General features: G+C 39.9%; 1 protein-coding gene across 29 annotated transcripts in view; it reads left to right on the top strand.

Moving 5' to 3' along the window:
• LOC105479022 (myomegalin) overlaps positions 1-16,310 on the top strand; it is a 220,063-nt gene that overhangs the window by 139,907 nt on the left and 63,846 nt on the right. For 22 of the 29 annotated variants that reach the window (XM_071069792.1, XM_071069790.1, XM_071069844.1 and 19 more), the window contains 8 exons: positions 8,383-8,514; positions 9,569-9,688; positions 9,924-10,016; positions 10,156-10,368; positions 13,116-13,274; positions 14,164-14,277; positions 14,460-14,597; positions 15,357-15,536. In XM_071069792.1, coding sequence (XP_070925893.1) covers positions 8,383-8,514; positions 9,569-9,688; positions 9,924-10,016; positions 10,156-10,368; positions 13,116-13,274; positions 14,164-14,277; positions 14,460-14,597; positions 15,357-15,536 — 1,149 coding nt within the window. Of the gene's footprint in view, positions 1-152; positions 1,686-8,382; positions 8,515-9,568; positions 9,689-9,923; positions 10,017-10,155; positions 10,369-13,115; positions 13,275-14,163; positions 14,278-14,459; positions 14,598-15,356; positions 15,537-16,310 lie in introns of those variants that run through there. The other 7 variants (XM_071069840.1, XM_071069809.1, XM_071069806.1 and 4 more) reach the window with 3 other exon arrangements.

The raw sequence follows: 16,310 nt of genomic DNA, 5'->3' as shown, positions 1-16,310 counted from the left end.
CCCAGTGAGCCAGGTGCGCAACCGGAGTGGGGGCGAGGGGCGTGCTGGCCACCCCGCATGCGCAGAGCCGGGAGCCCGCTGACCGGACTACAGCTCCCAGAGGAGCCTTGTGGAAGCCGCAGACGTGGAGCCGCTGGCGCCATCTTGAAATCTGATCCTCAATCCCCGAGCCTTTGAGTCTGCGCGGCCGGCCGCTGCTGCTCCGGGAGCCCAGTCTGTTAAAAGGGTAGGACGTTGAGGACGCGGCGGCTGGCGGGAGAGACAGCTGGGGAGAGACATGGCAGGGTCGGAGCGCGGCCTGCGCCTCTGTCACTCAGCATCCTCTTAGACGTTTCCACGCCCGCCCCCTGCCCAAGGGGCGGGGCTGACGGCTGTGGTACCCGGAGCCGGCGCACGGGGTAGGGGTGCACCCCTGCAGAGTGAGGACCCCACTGGGCTGTGCCATGCTGACTGGAGACCACTGAGGCGGGAGACAGAGCGCGGCGAAGAGCCATCGAGTGGTCATCCAGTAGCCGCCGCCGCCGCCGCCTCAGGAAGCTTGGCACCCGCTAGGAGGGAAGATGAAGGAGATTTGCAGGATCTGTGCCCGAGAGCTGTGTGGAAACCAGCGGCGCTGGATCTTCCACACAGCGTCCAAGCTGAACCTCCAGGTTCTGCTTTCGCACGTCCTGGGCAAGGATGTCCCCCGCGATGGCAAAGCCGAGTTCGCTTGCAGCAAGTGTGCTTTCATGCTTGATCGAATCTATCGATTCGACACGGTTATTGCCCGGATCGAAGCTCTTTCTATTGAGCGCTTGCAAAAGCTGCTACTGGAGAAAGATCGCCTCAAGTTCTGCATTGCCAGTATGTATCGGAAGAATAACGATGACTCTGGCCCGGAGGTCAAGGCGGGGAATGGGACGGTTGACATGTCTGTCTTACCCGATGCGAGATACTCTGCACTGCTCCAGGAGGACTTCGCCTATTCAGGGTTTGAGTGCTGGGTGGAGAATGAGGATCAGATCCAGGAGCCACACAGTTGCCATGGTTCGGAAGGCCCTGGAAACCGACCCAGGAGATGCCGTGGTTGTGCAGCTTTGCGGGTTGCTGATTCTGACTATGAAGCCATTTGTAAGGTACCTCGAAAGGTGGCCAGAAGTATCTCCTGTGGCCCTTCTAGCAGGTGGTCGACCAGCATTTGCACTGAAGAACCAGCGTTGTCTGAGGTTGGGCCACCCGACTTAGCAAGCACAAAGGTACCCCCAGATGGAGAAAGCATGGAGGAAGAGACGCCGGGTTCCTCTGTGGAATCTTTGGATGCAAGCGTCCACGCTAGCCCTCCACAACAGAAAGATGAGGAGACTGAGAGAAGTGCAAAGGAACTTGGAAAGTGTGACTGTTGTTCAGATGATCAGGCTCCGCCGCATGGGTGTAATCACAAGCTGGAGTTAGCTCTTAGCATGATTAAAGGTCTTGATTATAAGCCCATCCAGAGCCCCCGAGGGAGCAGGCTTCCGATTCCAGTGAAATCCAGCCCACCTGGAGCCAAGCCTGGCCATAGCATGACAGATGGAGTTAGTTCCGGGTTCCTTAACAGGTCTTTGAAACCCCTTTACAAGACACCTGTGAGTTACCCCTTGGAGCTTTCAGACCTGCAGGAGCTGTGGGATGATCTCTGTGAAGATTATTTGCCGCTCCGGGTCCAGGTATACAAAACGGCTACACAGTGCCTTTCTGATTATAGCTAGCTGGCCTCTGGCTTCACATGATTTCGGTCTAGGTGGAGGTTAGTAATATTCTAGACTTGAGAAAATTAGTCATGAGCCCATTTTTGCTGCACCTTTTCTGTGTCTCATTTAGTAAACGTGATTCGTACTCAGATAATTTGCTTTTCACAGTCTTTGTAAAATCTGTTGGCCTTCCCATTATCAAAATTGTATACCTTTTAAAACAAAAAGGTAAAGATTCCCACTTCACTTTTATCCTGTAAAAAGAAGACATTTAATCTCATTTCTGGCACTAGAACTTTTCCTCTTATCTCCTTTTCTTTCTTTTTTTTTTTTTTTTTTTTAACAACTTTTAAAATTTGTTCTTGTTTTCAGATTTATAGACGTTTCCTCCCAATGGCTTTCTGTAAGGCAGTTAGTTCTCTAGTTAGTTCTTCCCAGAGCATTGAAGCTTTCATCCGCAAAATGCCTGTAAATGATTAGAGCATAAGGTAAAAGGTTTGGGGGAAACCTGTTAATCCACCAGTAAAGTATTATAGCATCTGGACAATATTTATTATAATGAATAGTTCATTTGAGGATTAGTGATGACTCATTCATAAAAGAGACAGGAATTCAAGTATTCAAGTACAGTATTGTCACTCAAAACGTTAAGGCATAAACTGTTCACAGCCAGAACTCTGCTGAGTTCTACTGGAAGATATTTGATATTAAGAAAGGATTAACCCATTATTGGATCAGAGGAGAGTTTCATTCATTATAGTCTTGAATTCTTAATGACTAGAGGATGGCAGTTGCTTAATTTGAACCATTCATGTCTGCCCAATTGATTCTATACCAACCTTTTAAATTCAGCTATGGTAGTTTGTTTCTATAGCAACAGTAAATGCTAGGTTCAGTTAACTTTGTGAAACATACTGGCATGTTCCACTTGATACAACTTATTTAGCGATACTGTCACAAAGGTAGATGTGATCTAGAAGGCATTTTTAGAAAGCCTGCTACTGGTCAACATCATTCCAGAAATTTAGAGCTTGATAAGTAACATTGTTGATGGTCACATGAAACTTTTGGAAAGTAGTTCTGTGGTATGTATACTTTCTTTCACAATAAGAACCTAAGCAGAAAACAGGAGAAAAGTTTTTAAATTTACACAAAATTATGAGTAGCAGCATAGATGAGAAACAGCAGAGATGAAAGTGTCATGAAAGGTAAAAAGTCAGTGCGTTTTCATTTGTATAAAATGTATGTACTTCTTTTCTTTTGCTTTTCCTTTCAGTGGAGCCTCAGCTGAATTTGGGCTTTACAGTATTTCTGGACCAGACATAGGTGTTACAAATTAAACATGGTGTTTTCTTATTAGGGTCTAAAATTAGTTGGGCCAGGATGAATGGGAAATAAACTCGTCTCCCCAACCTGCCACCAAATATGGCCAATATTGTAGAACATTACATAAAGACTGAGAAAATAACAGCCAAAACAAGGTCTTTTTTCTCCATATTTAAATAAAATACTCTATTTTGGTGACCGGATTTTGGAGTTGAGAAGAATTTTAAAGATCATCTTCAGGCAGTCCCTCAATTTGGAGATATGGAAAGAAAGTTCATTCTTTAACTAACTTAGGCCATGCAGAGACAAAGGTTTCTGACCATTCTCAGGCAAGACACTAATTCTATACATTAAACCCCATTGTCTGAAGTATATAAATTTAAGTAAGTACTTTTTTAAAACCAGGAGCCCTCTTTCTCTAACCTAAGGATGCTTGGGGGATTTTTTAGAGATTACGTGAAAAAAATTGTCATCTGAATGAACATATATAAACTATGGTAACTGTATCTTTAGGTCAAGTCCCTTTACTTCACTAAATTTGGACATTAGAGCTTTAAAATAGTAGCATATGACCTTTCTGCTGTGACCTAACTTACATTCTTACATTGTTTACTGTTTCTAGAAAAACAAAAATTGGGAGGGAGAAAATGTCATTCAGTTTCAAGAAATGTGGCATTTAATTATTATACCATTTTCTCTAATAATTTGAGATGTCAGGGAAAATAGATGAATTGGGCCCAACCTGTTTGTAAATAAAATGGGCAGCATATCTATTGTTTAAATCCGGTTACTTTTAAGCTCCTTAAGAGCCTTATGACAAAACCAGTGCTAGATAGGACAATGGCAGACTGGTTTTTGTCTATTTCTCTGAACAAATGTGGAAAGAATAGAAACAATGTAATTTTTTTTTTTTTGGTAGTTCTCCTTTTAGCTTGTGAAAACACGAAACCATGAAAGAAAAAAATGTTTCCTTTAGTTCAGTTCTGCCACAAATATGGAGAAAACCTTTTATCTTAAACAGCAAGATTTTCTGTAAGGTCATTTGGATTCCTTTGTTTAATCTTCCACTTACCATACTGTATGCACTATTAAATATTGACATCAGAATTCCTCCTGATTGCTTTTCATCTTTCTTTTTTTCTTTCCTTCTTTCCCTCTTTTTCTTTGTTCCTTTCTTATTTATTAAAGAAAACTAACAGTGTAGTTCTGCTTACTGATATTCTGATATTACACAAAGTAATTTATTTCCCTTCTACAGAATTTATGTATGACAACCTAAAGCTATTCAGATAGCTAAAGAAAGGTTTGAAGCCTTATTCTAGCTGGTAATTCCCTTCTTTATTGTCTGGCCCTGAACTAGAAAAGCTATGATGGGAGGGGTGTGGTCCCTTAGTAAACAGCAATGAGCTCTGGCCCGTGTGCAATTTCCCTTTCTATCTAAAGTCAAAGAACAGGAGATCTTTGCTTTAAACCTTGCAATGCCAAGGTCTGCTCCTTTGTGACTATGGTAAATTTATCGCACTCATATTTTAGTTATAGGAAGTGGATCAGGCCCTTTGGAAGATGTTGGCATTAGATGCTGGTAAAAGATTAGGCCTTTAATTTGATGGTAGTCGATGATTCTTGTCTGTCTCCTAGTATTAACAATAGGATTGACAATTATAGCAGTTTGAGATCTATAACTCACTACTGTGAGGACTAGAAAGTGCCAAGAAAAATGCTATCAACACAAAAGGTCTAAACACTGCCCTTAGCCTAAAAGTCTCATATTGTGCAACACTAGACCTGGAAGCAGTTCTCTTTTCTGATACTGGAAAGCCTTTGTCCTAATTCTGAGTGAAAAGTGACTTAATTTAAAATATATTAACATTTCCACATGATTTTAGTACCTGAGTGTCTAGAGAGTAACACTGATTCTACCAAATCAGGTATTACTTATTTCATGGGCTACACTATCATTGTAGGAGTGACTGTTTTATGTACTTGATACTTCACAAGAATTCATTAAGTTGTTGGCTTAGTGGTACTTGCTAAGTGCTCTTTCGGCAACTGTTATCTGCAAGGACATTTTTCTGAGATGTAAAATAGGAAATTATTACAAATAAAGAAGAAACAAATATCTTCCAACTTTTAGGTGAGTACATTATTTATAGAAAAAGAGGTTTCTTATGATTATTCATGTCAAGATTGATTCATGTGAGATTCAGATTCATGTATTTTTGTGTGGCATTCTTTGGCTTTAAAGTTGCTTTTCGAATATATGTTACATACAGTCGTATTTCTAAGAGAGCCACTGAAGGCCCGTTTTCGTTTGTTTTTATTGTTCTTATTCATTCATTAAACAAAAACTTTTGATCTCTGCAGTATTCCCAGCATTATGGTAGGCAATGGGTTTATAGAAATGAGAGATACATTCCCAACCTGAGTGGGAATCCAGTTCAATTTAATTGGATCTTTTTCCTGATTTCCCAGGAAACCTTGGACTAATTACTTCTCTAAGTTTCCATTTCCTTGTATGTAAAATAGGATCGGATCAGATGGTTAGTTTTATAAAGTTTCTAAGATTGTTTGGTTTTAAGTAAATAAATATGATCACCTTCCTTGCCATGTTAAACTTGAAGCTCTTTTCTTTAATTCTGCCTGTTGTAGTTTGAATTTCAAAATATCTTACTGTAGATGTTATTGTTGTTTTACACTGAAGAAGTAAGAAGCCAAATTTTATAAAGGTGGTTTTATCATTAAGTAAATGGTAAATTTATTTATTAGTTAGAATCGTTGTCAATATCTATTAATGCGGTTACTTTGCCCATGGTGTGACATAGTTCATGTTGCCTCAGGTGAAGGCTTCCTGTTATACCCCCAACAACAAATGTCTCAAATAATTTTTCCAGAAGTCGTTATCCTTGCTGCTTTTTTCCCTCTCCCTCTATCCAGTCCACCAGCAAGTCCTGTTAGGTATACTTTCAAAACATATCCATATCTATCCATTTATTTCCCCCTCCCTTACTAAGCACCAGAACCCAAGCTACTATAGTCTTTCACCTGCACTACCGCAGCAGCCTCCCACCTGGTCTCTCTGCTTCTATTGGTGCTCCCCAATAATTCATTCACCACAGCGTGATCTTTTCAAAACTTATGTGTGATTACCTGTTAAAGAACTGCGGTCTATTCTCATTTCAGTTAAAACAAAATCCAGTTCATTAACCCCGTTGTCTGAAGCTGGATGTGACCTGGTGCCTGCCTGCCTCTCCACCTCATTGAGTGTCCCTATCCCCTTTGCCCACTATGCTCTAGCCCTGGGCTATCCAGTAAGCTAGCCACTAGTCTCAGGAGCTGTTGAACCCTTGAAATGTGGCTAGTCCAAATTGAGATGGGCTGTGAGTATAAAATATGCCTTGAATTTCAGACTTAGGAAAAATCATGTAAAGTATCTCCATAATTTTATATTGTTTACATGTTTATGATAACATTTGGATATTTTGGGTAAAAATATTTTGTTAAAACTAAGTTTCCCTATTTATTTTGTACTTTGTTCATTGAAGCTACTAGAAAATTAAAAATTACATACAGGACTCACATTATATTTCTGTTAGAGAGTGCTATTCTAGCCACAGAGGCCTTTCTCTTTTCCAGGCTCATATTCCATGAGCTGTTCTTTCTGCCTGGATTGTTGTGCCTATCTTTGCAGGACTGATTCTTTTTCTTTCAGATCTCTACTTAATGCTGCCTCATAAAGACCTTTCTCTGATCAAGCAATTTAGAGTAATTTAACCACCCACTCTGTATTATGCTTTCCTATTTTGCCACGTAGGGCTTGTCCATAATATTTTTTGCATTTCCTTGTTTGTTTATCATGTACTCCCCCCTCCAACCCCTGCAAAATATAAGTTTCAAGAGCACAGGGACTTTGTCTTGCATGATATATCTTCAGGACAGTGCCTAGCACATAGTTAGTGTGCAACAGATACATGTTATGTCAGCATTGCATTCCTCATAGTGCCTCACATGGTGCTTTGCTTATTATAGCATTTAGTAGGTGTTAGAAAAGTTGATAAATAGCACTGGAGGAATAGAAAAGATTTTTCTTCTGAAATCTTTATGTTTCCAGTCGGTTGCTAGCAGGAAGGGATTTAAGGTAAGCTATAACTCCACTGCCTTGAAGGTGGTAATCAAGTCTGAAAATGTGAGCGAAAGAAAGAATGAATAGCAGTTGTCTTTTTTCCCTTAATGAATTTATATTCCTAATTGGAATGGAAGAGGGTATGGAGGCGGGAAGATTAAATGTAATTGCCGCAGTAAATTTGTAAAGTTTTATTTTAACATCCTTAGCTTGTAATGATTACTAAGAATGGTTCAATAAGTTTATCTTATTGTCCCATATACAAATTGTCCCATATGTAAATCATACTTTTTTTCTCCTGAATCTTTTAAGTGAATCGATATTCCTATAAAATATGTCTCCTTCCCAGTTCACTATGGATTATTTATCTGGGCTTATGCTATAAATCTGCCTTTAAGTAGGCATATCTATTTTAAATTTAGTTTATTCTCTTTTTATTTTGAAATAATTTCAAATGTACAGAGACGTTGTAAGAGAAATACCAAGAACTCCCATATATCCCTTACCCAGATTTACCAGTTGCGAATATTTTGTCACATTTGCTTTATAAACTCTCCCACTCTCTGTATTTGCACAGTATTTTTTTAAAATTCTTGAACCATTTGAGAATTAGTTGTAGATAGTATACTCCTTTACCCTAAATACTTCAGCATTATTTCCTAAGGACAAGGACATCTCTTATATAATTACAGTACAATTATCAAATTTAGAAAATTAGACATTGATAAAATACTGTTATCTAATATATAGTCCATATCAAAATCTGCCAATTTTTTCCAATCATGTGAAACAAGCATGTTGTAAGAAAGGTAGCTGAAATGTAACTTCTCTCAGGAGTAGTATAAGTTTGATAAGTATGCCTTTTCAACTCCTTGATTAAAAATAGAATAAAGCAAATATTTGGTCATTGTGATCATCTCCTTTATGACATCCTCCCCTTCTCATTGAACTCTGAATTACTTGCTTTCAGTGAATAAACATGTAGTGTTTGTGTGAATTGGTAGGGAAAAGTGGAAAGGGAAGCTGGGAAGCATAGTACAAATGGGGGTGAATCAGTGTTCTTAATAAGGAACAGGCCTGTCTTTAGGAATTCATACTGATAATTTATGCAACAAATCTGATTCTCTAAATCTCTGGCAAAAGATGCAACAGATATTTTTGAAGATAGAAATAAAATTTTGTTGGCCGTGTTTAACTCACCTTACTTGTTTTGCTGTTTCTTCCTAGCCCGTGACTGAAGAGTTACTCAAACAACAAAAGCTGAATTCACATGAGACCACTATAACTCAGCAGTCTGTATCTGATTCCCACTTGGCAGAACTCCAGGAAAGAATCCAGCAAACAGAGGCCACCAACAAGGTATGATTAGTACTATCCCCTAGGAGATGACAGGGTTTTCCTGAGGATGTGACTGGCTCTAGCCTGAGTCTGTCAACCTGTATAGGACTTGGGAGATGGATACTGTGTACTCCTTGTGCTCTAGGGAATATTTCATGTAAAAGTGTAGTTCTTCCCTTTATTCTTATCAAGATTTTAGCTTGTTCTGTACAGATCATAATTTCTGGTGCTTTTCAGGTGTGTAATTAAAACTTGCATGCAGGCCAGTGCAGTGACTCACGCCTGTAATACCAGTGCTTTGGGAGGCCAAAGCAGGTGGATCACAAGATTGGGAGTTCGAGACCCGCCTGGCCAACATGGTGAAACCCTGTCTCTACTAAAAAATACAAAAAATTAGCCAGGCGTTGTGGCAGACGCCTGTAATCCCAGCTACTTGGGAGGCTGAAGCAGGAGAATCGCTTGAACCCAGGAGGTGGAGGTTGCAGTGAGCCACGACCATGCCACTGCACTCGGGCCTGGGCAACAGAGAGAGACTCTGTCTCCAAAAAAAAAAAACTTACATGCAATCTTTCACTGTAAAAGGCACTGAGATAGGAGGTCTGTGTTTTTTATTTTAGCTTAACTTGTTACTACTTTCTAGCCCATGAATTTTAATGTCTGGCTTAGAAGAAAATTGCTACAATTTGGGATGCTGAACTTGTGGCCTCCGTGCCCCTATAGTGCCCTCTCCTATGCTAGGTAGCAGAAGTTCTTTGGTCCTTGTATAAGGGATCCATACTAGGAACCACTTGCCTACTTGGTCCATGTGGACAAGTTCCTAGTATGGCTGCCATCATAGAGAGATCACAGTGCATGAAGATTGAGACAATTTAGTACTGAAGGAAGTATTTCATTTCTCTTGCTACTATTCGTTGCTGGTTGACTTACCACTTTAATGGTTACTATATGTGGGAAAAATAACAAGGTAATATCCCCTAAGAAATTCTTTAAATCCAAGATTTGAGGAAAGGCTTTATTCATTTGAGGCTAAAAGACATCACTGACCTAAAAAACTGTTTTTCTTTGCTGAATTCAGATTCTTCAAGAGAAACTTGATGAAATGAGCTATGAACTAAAGTGTGCTCAGGAGTCGTCTCAAAAGCAAGATGGTACAATTCAGAACCTCAAGGAAACTCTGAAGAGCAGGGAAAGTGAGGTAAAATACTTAGCTATCAAGGACCTCTGTGGAAACAATTGGTCCCTTCAAAGTAGACAAGTATTTTATATTTTGTCAAAATGAATATTGTCAGACTTATCTTAGCCTGGAGATATTGTAGCTTAACCTCGGTTGATATTTTGGAATAGTCACATTACTAAAATCTGTATAGGTGAGATAATGGAATTTATAATTGGTTTACTAACATGTTTGATATTCCCTCTCTCATTTTCAGACTGAGGAGTTGTACCAGGTGATTGAAGGACAAAATGACACAATGGCAAAGCTTCGAGAAATGCTGCACCAAAGCCAGCTTGGACAACTGCACGTATGTGAGGGTCACATAGGACAGGAGAGACTTCAGTTGGGGATGTGCCATTTTGGTTGCAGTCTTGACTTTATTTTCAGTCTTCGTGGGAGCTCAGTGCTTGCCCTCCTTGTGATTGTGATTTCTACTCTCTTTTCAGAGCTCAGAGGGTACTTCCCCAGCTCAGCAACAGGTGGCTCTGCTTGATCTTCAGAGTGCTTTATTCTGCAGCCAGCTGGAAATACAGAAGCTCCAGAGGGTGGTACGACAGAAAGAGCGCCAACTGGCTGATGCCAAACAATGTGTGCAGTTTGTAGAGGCTGCAGCACACGAGAGTGAACAGCAGAAAGAGGCTTCTTGGAAACATAACCAGGTAAATCATTAACTATTTTATTGCCCTAAATGCTGACTTTGCCCTGATAATAACTTTTTAGCAGGATAGTTTGTGTTGAACCCTTGAATCAGTTGCATAATCTAAGTATTTCAGTTCGACACTTGCTGCCCTTGTACCATATGCTAGTTAGAGTAGTCCCCCTTTATCCACAGTTTCACCTTCCATGGTTTCAGTTATCTGGGGTCAACCACAGACAAAAAGCATTAAGATATTTCAAGAGAGACCACATTCACATAACTCTTTTTTTTGAGACAGAATCTCACTCTGTCTCCCAGGCTGGAGTGCAATGATGTGATCTCTGCTCACTGCAAGCTCCGCCTCCTGGGTTCATGCCATTCTCCCACTTCAGCCTCCCGAGTAGCTGGGACTACAGGCGCCTGCCACCACGCCCGGCTAATTTTGTTTTCGTATTTTTAGTAGAGACGGGTTTTCATCATGTTAGTCAGGATGGTCTCGATCTCCTGACCTCGTGATCTGCCTGCCTTGGCCTTCCTTACGTAACTTTTGTTACAGCATGTTGTTGTAATTCTTCTATTTTATTGTTATTCTTAATCTGTTAGTATGTCTGATTTGTAAGTAAACCTTTATCATAGTTATCTATGTACAGGAAAAAACAGTTATACACAGGCTTCAGTGCTATCTGGTTTCCGGCATCCACTGGGCGTCCTAGAATGTATCCCCTGTGGGTTGAGGGGTGATTACCATATTGAGTTGTGCCCTGGAAATACAAGGATGAATAGCACAGGCTCCTTTCTTTTAAGTTACTTATAGTTCAGTAAGAGAGACAGTCGCATAAGCTGAGTTTCAGAGTGGTGAATTCTGAAGGGGATGTATATATGGAGTCCTACAGGAATATCTAGGAAAGGAGTCAAGGAAAAGGAATCAAGGAAAGCTTCATGAAGGAGGAGACATCTGAGGTTATTCTTGAAGGATGGTTAAAACCAGTCAGAAAAGTGGGGAAGAATCACTAAGGTCAGAGGAATGACATGCATAATAATCAGCCCTGTCTTTTATTTTTTATTTTTGAATAATAAAATATACAATTCTTTTCTTTCTTTTTTTTTTTTTTTTTGAGACAGAGTCTCACTCTGTCACCCAGGCTGGAGTGCAGTGGTACTATCTTGGCTCACTGCAAGCTCCACCTCCCGGGTTCACGCCATTCTCCTGCCTCCGCCTTCTGAGTAACTGGGACTACAGCCACCTGCCACCACACCCAGCTAATTTTTTTTTGAATTTTTAGTAGAGATGGGATTTCACCATGTTAGCCAGGATGGTCGTGATCTCCTGACCTTGTGATCCACCTGCCTCGGCTTCCCAAAGTGTTGGGATTACAGGCGTGACCCACCATGCCCGGCCTTTTTTTTTTTTTTTTTTTTTTTTGAGACGGAGTTTCACTCTTGTTGCCCAAGCTGGAGTGCAATGGTGCAATCTTGGCTCACCACAACCTCCACCTCCCGGGTTCAAGCGATTCTCCTGCCTCAGCCTCCCAGTAGCTGGGATTACAGGTATGCACCACCATGCCTGGCTAATTTTATATTTTTAATAGAGACAGGGTTTCTCCATGTTGGTCAGGCTGGTCTCAAACTCCCAACCTCAGGTGATCTGCCCACCTTGGCCTCCCAAAGTGCTGAGATTACAGGCATGAGCCACCACGCTGGGCCAAAATGCACAATTCTTAAATGGTTCCTTTATCTTGTTAGCTTAGAGCGTATATGTTTAAGATTTAAAAGATTTTTTTTTTCGTGGTCTCTTTTCTTAAGCTCTTTAACACTCAGGTTTAAAAGTGTAATTTTTGAAGGATCTCCCTGGTTTAGTGGTTTGGAGATTAAATATTAGCCCTGAATTTCCTTTTGAAATATTAAAATTTCGGCTGGGCACAGTGGCTCACACCTGTAATCCCAGTACTTTGGGAGGCCGAGGCCAGTGGATCATGAGGTCAGGAGTTCAAGACCAGCCTGACCAAGATGGTGAAACCCCATCTCTAGTAAAATTACAAAAATTAGCCAGGCGTGGTTGCGGGCATCTGTAATCCCAGCTACTTCGGGAGACTGAGGCAGAGAAATGCTTGAATCTGGAAGCCGGAGGTTGCAGTGAGCCGAGATTGTACCACTGTACTTCAGCATGGGCGACAGAGTGAGACTCCATTTCAAAAAAAAAAATTAAAATTTCAGATGTCTGGGCAGGGTCAGGGAGTGGTGGAGGATGGGGGTAGAAATAATTCTTAACTTTTTGTTATTTGGCTAAAGGAAACATTTTCCCAAGATTTGTTTGGTTGATGAGAATATGTATTTTGGGAGCTCTCTAAAGTAACAGATGATTTAAAGATTACTGACTTTCTTATCAGAAAGATAAATATGGCAAGCTAAGAAAGAAGAGTGATGGTCTCTATGAGATCTTTAGAAAAAAGGATGATAGGAATAGTTTATCCTTGAGCTTACTGTAAATAATCCAGGTTTACCATAGGACAGATTCTCATTTAATGGTTCTACACATGTATCCTTTTTAAGCCAAAAAATAAGTATTGAACTATAATTATCAAGCTTACGTCCTACCCATTCACAACTTTTACAATTTTCCATATCCCATTCAATTCATGTATAATACTTCTATAGCAGTTTTAATAATGGCATCCTCTACCGCTCTTTCAGTTTATATACCTTGAAAATTTTAAGGCCTCTATATATAACCATGTGACAATTTTAGATCTCTTAATATGTTTAATTCAGGAATTGCGGAAAGCCTTGCAGCAGCTACAAGAAGAATTGCAGAATAAGAGCCAACAGCTTCGTGCCCGGGAGGCTGAAAAATACAATGAGATTCGAACCCAGGAACAAAATATCCAGCACCTAAACCATAGTCTGAGTCACAAGGAGCAATTGCTTCAGGTGAGTTTACATGATTTCAATGAAAACTGGGCTCATAGAACTCTGAAATTTGTTTATATAAATTTAAGATATTATTCCACCAGTGTTGAGTCCCTGCTATAAGGCAAACATTGAGAGGTGGGAATCAAGAGGATTTAAAATAAATAGAAAGTATAATTTGTGAATTAAGATGCTTACTAACAAGTGTAAGAAACAGTACATATAGCCCTGATTTAAGCAGTCTTTTATGAAGTCTTTTATAAAGACTTAATATTCAGAAAATAGTTATTAAGCACCTCTGTGAGTCACACACTTTTCTGGGCGTTGGGAAGACAAAAGATTTGGCTACTGCTCTCAGTTTAATAGATGAAGACAAACTACAGAAACTTCCAGAGTCATTTTGATGATGGAATGAAAGTTTGAGGGGAAAATGGAGCATTAAGAAGAGACTGATCTCTTCTGCCACCTACTCTAAGCTTCAGTCACATTGAATCCACTACATTTCACTGAATGTACAATTTTTTTATTGTATGCGTAGTGTGCATATTTTTTTTCTCTAGCATACAGTCCTCTCCCTTCTTAGGAAATCCTAGTCCTTTAATTAAGACTCACCGCAAATGTTACCTCCTCTGTGAGGTCTTTACTGACACCTGCAGGCAGAGTTAGGCAGTGCATCCTGTGTTCCCCTGGTAGCTAGCCTAGGATGCAGAACAGTTAATTCTATGTGTTGTGTCTGTTGTAAGTTGCAGAATAGTTTACAATTTATATGTCTGTTATCTCTGCTAAACTTGTTACTTTTGAGGAGAGTGATCACATCTTTTTTTTTTTTTGTCCTGAATAACTAACAAATTACTTGGTAATTTAGTTAATGTTGGATAAAAGAATAAAAGAAATGATTTTTTGGTCTCAGGAATTTCGGGAGCTCCTACAATATCGAGATAACTCAGACAAAACCCTTGAAGCAAATGAAATGTTGCTTGAGAAACTTCGCCAGCGCATACATGATAAAGCTGTTGCTCTGGAGGTATGTATCACCATTTTGCCCACTATGCTATGGATTATTCTATCTACATAGGTATTATAGAAATTTGTGTTTACTTACATTTGCTGCTCTGGGATTTGGTTTTCTAGTCTGCCATCTTGTGGAATAAGAGTGATCAGGATAGTAAATCTTACAGAGCTTTAGGAGTCTTCCTTTCCTTGCAGCGGGCTATAGATGAAAAATTCTCTGCTCTAGAAGAGAAAGAAAAAGAACTGCGCCAGCTTCGTCTTGCTGTGAGAGAGCGAGATCATGACTTAGAAAGACTGAGAGGTGTCCTCTCCTCCAATGAAACTACTATGCAAGTGAGAGCAAAACCTATCTCTGACTTGGTGTTCCTCTCCCACTTATGTTCTAAGCCTGAAGCATGACCCCCCTCCATCATTTTCTGAAAACCAGGGATTTTGCTTTATAAGGGGGGAGAAAACCAAAAATAGTAGTCACTAGTTCCATCATTGTCGATTAGGAAGTGAGAGATTTTAGCACTTCTACTTTCGTTTGTAATACGAATTTTGTGAGGAGAGCCAGTGAATATTGATTTCTGTTTACGTAGTTCTGATTTATTTCCAGTTCTTGTTCATACATAAATACACATGCACACACACTGCCCTCTCTCTCTCTCTTACTTTTACTGAAGCATTATTAGGGTGCAACTATTAAATTGTGTCTTCTACCTTAATATTATCTACATGTCCATGAATTGCCATAATTAGAACACTTGTTTATCAATATTTACTGTGGGCTTTTTTGCGTATTTATTTTAGAGCTTAGGTATCTACCTGCCACTTTTTTGAGAAATCCTTTATAGTGTCGTGCACTTCCTCCAAAATGCTTCCTTTTATCATATATTCTATATTTAATCTCTCCACAAACTAGATAAAAGTTTCTAAAAACCCAAAAAAAAAAAAAACAGATTAGCTTGGCATTGTTTAGATCAATGCTCTCATCTTGCAAATAAAAATAAATTGATGGGAGATTATTTAAAAGTGGATGTAATTTGTTGTTTATCCTGAGGAGTATGGGGTAATCGTTTTGACTGATGATTGCTCTCTTTATGGCTGTAGAGTATGGAGAGTCTCCTGAGGGCCAAAGGCCTGGAAGTGGAACAGTTATCTACTACCTGTCAAAACCTCCGGTGGCTGAAAGAAGAAATTGAAACCAAATTTAGCCATTGGCAGAAGGAACAAGAGAGTATCATTCAGCAGTTACAGACATCTCTGCATGATAGGAACAAAGAAGTGGAGGCAAGACTTCAGTTAACTTAAAGGCAGTTGGTTCAGTGATTATGTAATCTCAGCCTTGGATTAGGACTCTTCAGATCGGGAGGCCTGTGACCCAAGTCTTTAATTTCATTCTGTGCCTGGGCAGGTCATTGACTTTCACTGGGATTTTTTTTTTTTTCCCCATATCTAGAAACTTAAGTTGGCAATTAACTTTCTCAAAGAAGTTATGTGAGAATGAATGAGACCAAACATTGCCTCTTCCGTCTGGCAGCTATTAACCTTTATTAGTTACAGTGTTCATGCTGGGGCAGGTGCTGTTTTCAGATGTCAATGGATATTCACTCGTTGAATCCTCACAAGGCCATGAGGCACATTCTATTATCCCTGTTTTGTAGAGGAGGAAACAGACTTCTGAAGCTAAGTAACTTGTCCAAGCTAACATAGCTAATAAGTAGCAGATCCAGTATCAACCTAGGCAGTATGGCTCCTCTGTTTCCTCCACCATGTGCCGGTGGTTAGTACAGAAATAGAAACCATCACTATGAGAGCAAATACAGTGTTTAGTATTCCTTTCAGCAATTCGTTTTATGCTTCCTCCTATAAAGTTACACTGGGGGAAAACAAATAAATGAAAGGAGTGTCCATTTATCCTCATCTAACATTAATTGTTACATGCCCTGAACAAATAGAAAAAGGCTTATTTCAGAAAACAATATGTATGTAAGTGGCCACCAGAGATAGTTTTCTGTATTGTTTGTATTCATTCCTGGGACATGTATTTAGAGACTTCTGTGT

Source organism: Macaca nemestrina, chromosome 1, assembly GCF_043159975.1.
Source record: "Macaca nemestrina isolate mMacNem1 chromosome 1, mMacNem.hap1, whole genome shotgun sequence".
Classification (NCBI taxonomy): Eukaryota; Metazoa; Chordata; class Mammalia; order Primates; family Cercopithecidae; genus Macaca; species Macaca nemestrina.
This window is presented reverse-complemented; position numbering and strand designations above follow the sequence as displayed.